The 8,061-nt window shown below is 43.4% G+C and overlaps 1 protein-coding gene across 4 annotated transcripts; it reads left to right on the top strand.

Annotated features, from left to right (window-relative positions):
- The first annotated feature begins 761 nt into the window (after positions 1-761).
- On the top strand, positions 762-7,777 carry LOC120829843 (MAP kinase-activated protein kinase 2). 4 transcript variants are annotated; one of them, XM_078082679.1, is made up of 10 exons: positions 762-1,063; positions 2,234-2,373; positions 3,025-3,089; positions 4,352-4,443; positions 5,109-5,235; positions 5,857-5,932; positions 6,056-6,180; positions 6,426-6,511; positions 6,579-6,687; positions 6,891-7,777. In XM_078082679.1, the coding sequence occupies exons 1-10, from the start codon at positions 830-832 to the stop codon at positions 6,932-6,934; spliced, it is 1,098 nt and encodes a 365-aa protein (XP_077938805.1). In that variant the 5' UTR covers positions 762-829; the 3' UTR covers positions 6,935-7,777. The 4 variants fall into 4 exon arrangements, with proteins under 4 accessions (XP_077938805.1, XP_077938801.1, XP_077938808.1 ...); XM_078082675.1 differs by having other exon boundaries at positions 764-1,063; positions 6,607-6,687; XM_078082682.1 differs by having other exon boundaries at positions 764-1,063; positions 4,352-4,431.
- Positions 7,778-8,061: the final 284 nt, after the last annotated feature.

Raw genomic sequence — 8,061 nt, forward strand, 5'->3', positions numbered from 1 at the left:
TGGTGTGCTGGCATCGTGTTAGAGAGGATTAAAGAGGAGAAGGAGCACTACGGACGATGTGGTATGTACGATGGATGAGGTAAGAAAACAAAAAGAGACAGCGGTGGCTCTGTTGTGCTTAAGTGGAAAAAGCAGATGAAATGTCAGGTTTGATGATCTCGTATTATATTGAGATCATCAAACCTGACATTTCATCTGCCGGGACGGAGCGTTCTGTCCGATGAAGGTCCGTGCAGCAGAATTACTGCTCCCCTTCCTCCGTTGCTCAGGCGTCATTTCGTGACCTCTTCATTATATCTTCAGGAGCCTTAGATTCATTAAAATGATACAAGATGTCAGCGGGAAGCCGGCCGCCTCTGACCTGCAGGTGTGGCTGCTCGACCCCTTTAAACGAGACAAATATATTCACCAATTAAACTGAGATTTGGATATTTCTTTATTCCAATCGGGGAGCCTAATATTTAGAGTCAAACTATTCTCCCTGTTGGGTCACAAATAGAGCAGCAGCCCCGTCCTCGGCCACGAGCGGGGCGCCCCCATCCGCTCGTCCCCTGATTGGTTAATTGAGTTCATTAAACGTTTGATATGTTCACCAGGAGGAAGTTTTCCGGCGGCCTGTTGACAGTCTCAGATGAAACCAGACTTTCCCGGACAGCCACTCGGCTGCTGGTGGAGGACTTGGGGTGGGGGCTGTGGGTGGGTGTGGGGGAGGGGGCAGCTGTCCCTGCTCGTGTCGGGGGCTTATCTCCTGCAGGGACAGCAACACGAGCCACAGTCGGTCCCGCGGTGAGCAGACGGGGACGCGCGCCCTTCGGTCGGGTCAGCAGGCATGTCGAATCAGCTCCACCCGGGCCAGCGGCACCACCACCAGCAGCAGCACCTCCACCTTGACCCCGCGCCTCTCCCACAGCGCTTTGGGGAGGCGTTTACCGGCCCTCTTCACATCAGAAGGAATGTGATAACAGACGATTACAGTGTGACCAGCCAGGTGCTCGGGATGGGGATCAATGGCCGCGTGCTGGAGGTTTTCCACAGAGCGAGCGGGGCAAAGTACGCACTGAAGGTACTGTTATCTCAACCCTCCGTCCTGGAGCTCCGAGAATGTGGTTATTTAATAGAAACACGTGGTCCTAACCCTAACCCTTCACCCCATAATAATCAAATGTTTGCGCGTGAAGATAAATGTAACGTACCTGCATTCAGGGAGATCGATCAATAGGTCACCGCACCACATTCCTCCGGATGAAGACCCGAAGAGATGAGGCGCATGTGAAGCATATCCGAGCGTACAGAGTAACCCCTGTCACATCTGGATTTAAAGGCAGAATCGGAGGCATAGCAGGGTTCAAGAGGTGGGGTGAACGCCGGTGTTTGATGTGAGTTGCAGATCTTTGTTCTCATTGGAACTGGTAATTTAAGGGTTTGTGAGGGCTCTGATTTATGCTCCGTAAATCAGGAGAATGATATATATTGTCCAACATCTCTCTGGCCTCTGCTGCCAGGGCGAGGTGTCTGCTTCCAAAGACGAGTGTTGACTCTCCCCGGCCAGCACGAGGAAGAGGAGGTGGGGGGGGGCGCCTGTGTCTAAAAGTAGCCTCGTGCATGAGATGCCCGACAGATTATGACGCTGCTGGAGCTCAACGAGACGAGGTGTCACGCTGAGAGCACGTGAAGGAGTCTGGAGTAAACAAGAAGGAGACGCGAACGAATGTACGCGAGAGAGAAAAACAACTTTTATTTATTCCAGCAGAACGTGACGTTTTGTGCGTAACACGGTGGTCGGCAAACAGGCAATCGGGAATTTTAGAAGCTCTTTCCAGTAATCTGTTGGACAATAAGCGCTAGTGTGTGCTCACTCACACGTCTTATAGGACTTTTTATATCCCATAAAAGGAATTATCAGCAGTTTTTCTCTCACGAGCTGCCGAATCACAGCCAATAAAAACACCCGTATTAATAAGTTGTCGTTCTGAAACCTCCGCTGAGGTCCTGTTAAAGCGGTAGATCCTGTAAGGTGGGGGGGGGGAGATCATGATGATGCTCGTGGTCGTTTTTTGAAATTTCCAAAAACATCTTATTTTGTTAGAATAAAGTTTACCGTCATTTACGAAAAAGAAAAACATCTTTTGGGCATTTCTGCTTGTTAAAAAAATACTTGCGTCCTCTCATGACATTTTTCGCGGATTCATTTTTTTAATCTTTTTTTTTTTTTTTAATGTATTGAACGTTTCAGATGCTGCAGGACGGCCCAGAGGCCAGACGTGAGGTGGAGCTCCACTGGAGGGTGTCCCCTTGCCCCCACATTGTGCCCATCATAGGGGTCTATGAGAACATCTACCATGGAAGGAAGTGCCTCCTCATCGTGATGGAGTGGTGTGTGCCTCTCATGCTGTGTGTGGTCTTGAAACACAACCGCTCAGTGTTAGCTTTGTTAATGCGCGCCAGCGGAGAGGGACATTAGGCAGGTGTCCACATGATCGACGGCCAGGCCCAATGTTACAAAATGATATAAAGCAATGTGGGATGTGATTAATGTTGTGTTATAATTCAATCCGGACCGTAAACAATAAAACCGGCTGCGTTTTAAGTGACCGATGTTTACAGCTGTTTTAGATTTAAGTTGACGGCGTTAAAGAAAGGAACTCTTGAAGTTTATTGGTTTTTTTTTATTAAACACAAAAAAAATGTTCTGGCAAGTAAAGGATCAAAATCTAATCCGCAATACGTCAGCGCAAAGTATCAGGCAATAAATAATATGAACACAGTGTATTCCATGACATTTAATCATGTCACCTTGGAGGAGGCCTGGTGCAACTTTTGGTCCAAAATATGTAATTTCCAAAGTTTTGAACTTAACCTGTTGACTCCTCCGAGGTTATTAAAGCAACAGTGATTTCTCATTCCTAAATTAGTAATAAGCAGCCGCCTCTGTGACCCTCTCAGCTGAACCAGGAAACAGTGTTTCATTGACGAGCCGGAACAGATTCCTTCCACTATATTTATGTTGATGTTTTTTTTTTTCAGCATGGATGGAGGAGAATTATTCAGTCACATCCAAGACCGAAGGAATCATGCATTTACAGAAAGAGGTAAAGAAATCGTTTAGAATTTCTTAAGCAAGTTCAAGTTACAATCCAAGAGACTTTTGTTGCCAGTTGCTTCCTGTTGGTCAGTGTGGTTTGATTCTTTGGAGCAGTTAATAATCTGCTTTGTTGCATTCCTGCCACGGTCGATTTGGAGGAGAGGGGCAGGCTGATCCTGCTCGTCATTACTCACGAAAGGTTTTTTAACTTTATCTGCCGGCATAATAATTAATAATAGTTAGTTGTAGCACTAAAAATGACAGTAACACTGGAATTGACGCGTACCTTGTTTCTTTATAAACTCTAGTTCATAGAGCGGTAATTACAGAATGTTATTCTGGCTGATTATTCCTCTCCTGGTTGTGAAAGAGAGCCACCGCTCTTATTGAAATGTGGGGCCTTGGGGTACACAAGCTGTAACAGCTCGTTAATGTTGGCTGAAGGTTAAAAACTAAAGGATAGCTGCAATATATCGGGGTCATTATTAACATTGTTTTAACAGAAAGTAAAACAAAATATGAGGTTGTAACATCAGAATCTTGTTTTGAGGCCAAAACAATAACCGAAGCTCCCGCGGTAACGATGTAGCTCTGCTTACTTCCCAAAAGACTTCCTTAGACAATACTGAACTCCCTAGCTAGCCAAAACACAAGAGAAAATCTAGAGTCAGAGGACCCTTTGCCAAACTTTCCCAACGATTCTCCCGGCTGGCTACCAGAAACCTCGCTAGCAACCAGCCAACCGAGACCAAGGGAAACCCTCAAAAACCAGCGGCAGCTCTCTGGAGCCAGCGAGGAGGGTCGGTGAGCAGCTGGGCTGATGCTTGATGAGCCTCGGGAACTGAAGGGCCCCTGAGAACATAAACAGAGCTCTTGGCTCAATTCCAACGTCAGCCGACCCCTTACAGAGTCTGAAAGTATCTCTCATCTTGTGAGGAAAGAGCCTGGAAGAGGTTCCAATCAGGGAGTAAAGAGCATAGAATACATCATTTAATGCAAATCATTGTACATATTCTTTGACGTTGTCATGGTGATACGATCCCTTTGGCATATGGGGGGGGCAGTAAGCATCTAAGATGGACCCACGCTTCACTTAGATGGGCCGGAGTCTCAGTAGTCTTCAAACTGCATCACTGGAATGTCTAAAAAAGAAGGACACAGCAATTATTTATATGAAATACTTCTGTGTTGACCACGCAATGTTATTTTCAAAATTTAATCTTTGTGGTTGAACTCCTTCGTTCATCTTCACTCCCTTGTGTCCCTCAGAGGCCTCTGACATCATGAAAAGCATTGGAGAAGCCACACATTTCCTGCATTCCATCAACATTGCTCACAGAGACATCAAGGTAATGCTAAAGGTGTGTGTGTGAAAGCCAACGCCTGTGACATGAGATTATTCTTAACCCAATAAAATCTGTTCGTTCACTCATATTTAAAGCCAAGTAGAACAATCAGCAGTATTTAAAGTCCGGCCGGAGTTGCAAACAAGTCCAAGTGGAGGAGTTTCATCCAGCGTTCTTTTCTCTGTCACTGAGTTACATTTATATTTTTTAATACATTGAAACAAAGCTTCTAAATGGAAGTATAGATGGTTCTTGGCTTGTCATCACAGGAGGCTTTTCGTTTCCTGGCAACGAGACCTTTTATGAAGGTTCCACCTGGAACCTATTCACAGGGTTCTAGCTAGAACTCAACTGAAAGGATTATACCTCAAACCATCTGGGACCTATCTGGAAGTCCCATCCTTTTCACCTTTTAACGATGACGATGGTTCTATCTAGAACCCAGCCGGAGAGCTTCATTGAGAGCCTTTAATGTTCCAAGGGATTCATCTAGACACCAAAGAGTTCTATTGAGATAATTTAATTTTCCAAGGGTTTTATCTTGAACCGACTCAGAAGGCTCTATTAAGACCCTTTTATGATCCAGGGGTTTAATCTAAAGAACATGAAACATTTTAAACTGAATTTGTGGTGTCGTTAGCATTAAAAGACAATGAGCTATCTACCGTTTTTCTATTCAGCCAGAGAACCTGCTGTACACGTCCAAAAGGCCGGATGCCCTCCTCAAGCTGACAGACTTTGGATTTGCCAAAGAAATCACCGCCTCAAACTCTTTAGCGACACCTTGTTTTACCCCCTACTACGTCGGTGAGACACCTCCACATGTGACACAGGAAGTAACTAAATCCGGTTGAATATTAAGAAATATATAGAAACTGACAGCTGCACATTTTATAGTATTGCATGAGGAAAAAGTTAAAATGAGATCAAACTTTTATTAGTTTATATTTTCTTTTTTATTGTTAAAAAAGAAAAGCAAACATTTAGCTCTACTTAAGCTAACGTCAGGGTCGTAACAAGGGTGTTTTTTAGCTAACTATCCAGTAAAACTATTGATAAAAGTTATTGTGTTATGTATTCAGATGATTTAACTGTGTTAAAATAAGCGTTAGCTTCTTACTTTTCGAGCCAAATACTGTTAAAATGGTCTTAACCACATTAATTTCAAAAGTTCCCTGGAGTGGAAACCCCGGCCATCGGTCAGTGTGATCGGCTTTGAGACAATGAGACGTTCTCTCTGCTGAGTGTTTTGCCCTTTAAGGGTGATTTAATGGTTTGCTTCCGATGGACCAATGCAAGTTATGAGAAGTTATGTCCTGTGAACTTGTGGTTAAAATCCTTAAAACGGCACTTATATGACACGTTTTTGATGCTGAACTTTTAGACCTTTAGTGCGAAATCTAAAATATTTTGTTAACACTGTCGCAGCTCCAGAAGTTCTTGGTCCTGAGAAGTATGACAGATCCTGCGACATGTGGTCCCTAGGCGTCATCATGTATATTTTGTAAGTCAATCGGGGTGTTTCAGGGATTCTTTTACTATTCTCACCTTGCAATCAAACATTGTTCCAAAGAATATTTTAGTTTTTTTATTACATTTTAAATTTTTCTCTCTTTGATATACTCAGACTTAGTGGATATCCTCCCTTTTTCTCACATCACGGTCTGGCCATATCCCCAGGGATGAAAAGACGGATCCGTAATGGACAATACGAGTTCCCCACCCCGGAGTGGAGCGACGTGTCTGAGGAAGGTGAGTGGGTAGGGAAATGAAACCGGTGTTTTATTGGATGCCAATGCCGGGAAAACGCCATGTACCTTTTTTGGCATTTACAAGCCAAGCCCAGTTGCAGCTGTAACTGTTGTCGTGGGAACGCAGACTCGTGACAGTCAGGAAACTGGTCTCGCACATAATTGCGATTACTGCACGGCACGTAATCAAGGAGACACATGTGATCGTTTTGAGGATGACGGTGGTGATGATTACCCTGTTTTCAGCTAAGCAGCTAATCTGCCACTTACTGAAAACCGAACCCACCCAGAGGATGACCATCGGCGAGTTCGTAAGCCATCCCTGGATCAACGTGAGACGCCGAATCTGTTTGAGCACCTGCAGCTTTTCAGAGACGTTTGCATGATTTGGTGGAAAAGTTATCTGTGTTCTCGCTCCCCCGTGCAGCGGCCCGTGGAGGCCCCACGGACGCCTCTTCACACCGGCCACCTGCTGCAGGTGGAGCAGGAAGTCTGGGAGAAGGTGAAGGTGAGACCTGGTCCTCCTCAATCGTTTTTGTCAATCCAAACATCTGAAGTGGGTTGAGAGGGAATGTATGATGGTCCTGTTCCCTTGTAGAAATATCATAACATCACATGATGAGATCATCACTCTAAACTTGAAACTGGACATGTGTGTTTCTTTTCCTTTCCTGTTGTGTTCGATAAAAGTGATGTGTTTTCTATTATCAGGAGGAAATGACAAACGCCGTGCGAACAATGAGAGTGGACTATGATCAGATCAAAATCAAAACCATTGTTGACTCAACTAATCCTCTACTCTTGAAGAGAAGAAAGAAAATCCAAAACTCAGCCACACAACTTCTAAGCGAGTGAAATATTTACTTTTAGTGAATTCAGTTTCTCACAAATGCAGCCATACGATTTAGATTTTTGTGATATTTAGTGTTGCCAATTGGCTCTAATACCCTTCATAATATATTTTCGGCGATTCTTATTTATTTTTGGTAACCTCAAATGATTTTAGTTTTAAAATTTGTAAAGCACATGTTTTATAAAAGTGCTTTATCAACTTTCTGTACATTGAAAGGTGTGCTGTGTGCTTTAATGCGTGTTAATGAATCTTCTCTAAGAGGCAAACATAAATCTACTGTATTTTAGGTAGTTTGTGTGGCATCAACTGAGAGTTTTACGGGTGTTTCCTGTTTCTTTAAGTCTTTCTTTCTGCGCGTAGGAAACCGCTGAGACTCTTTGCCCTCAGGGTGTTGTTAAGATAGTTTACAAGCATCATTTATTTTGGTCGATTGAATGAACATTACCGGAAACCACATATTTTTTTATGCTGATGTGATGCCACAAGTATTTGTCACTGTGGGTGTGCAGTGTCTAAAACGTGTTGACCATGTGTAGCACTAATCACACTTTCCAATCTCATGAGACTGAAACTGCGCGGACAACTGAACAACAGTCGCTATTTTACCATTAATACATTTTCTTCAAAGCGGTAATTCATATAAATTCATAAATGTGACAGTGGCATCCTGTCCATGTGAAAAATAATAGCACTACTATTTTAATGTATAATGTCTTTTACTCTGGATTAAATCTTTTTGTTTTTCTCTCTGGTTTTGCGTGTTATTTAACCTGTTAGCTGTTGGCATCTCTGAGATGGCAAAGTCATAAAACACAGACATACTCTGAGATCAATAACAAATATATGTAAAATTATTTATTGCAAGGTTGAATCAATTTGATTGCAACACAGATGCCACCGTTCAATAATGTTGTACAGTAAATTCTTGCGTGCAAAATATATGAATTATTTCAGTACATATCTATGGTGATAGAAAGAGACGATAGAAAGTCTAAAGACGTTGCGGTGGCTGGTGAGGTGCAGCAATGT

This window comes from Gasterosteus aculeatus, chromosome 2 (genome assembly GCF_964276395.1).
Source record: "Gasterosteus aculeatus chromosome 2, fGasAcu3.hap1.1, whole genome shotgun sequence".
Lineage (NCBI taxonomy): Eukaryota > Metazoa > Chordata > Actinopteri > Perciformes > Gasterosteidae > Gasterosteus > Gasterosteus aculeatus.

Excerpts from the sequence above, each read along its gene's own strand:
- LOC120829843 (XM_078082675.1), top strand. The coding sequence starts at position 830 with ATGTCGAATCAGCTCCACCCGGGCCAGCGGCACCACCACCAGCAGCAG. Across the intron at positions 1,064-2,233 it reads GGGCAAAGTACGCACTGAAG|ATGCTGCAGGACGGCCCAGA; the intron begins GTACTGTTATCT and ends TGAACGTTTCAG. Across the intron at positions 6,181-6,425 it reads GAGCGACGTGTCTGAGGAAG|CTAAGCAGCTAATCTGCCAC; the intron begins GTGAGTGGGTAG and ends CCCTGTTTTCAG.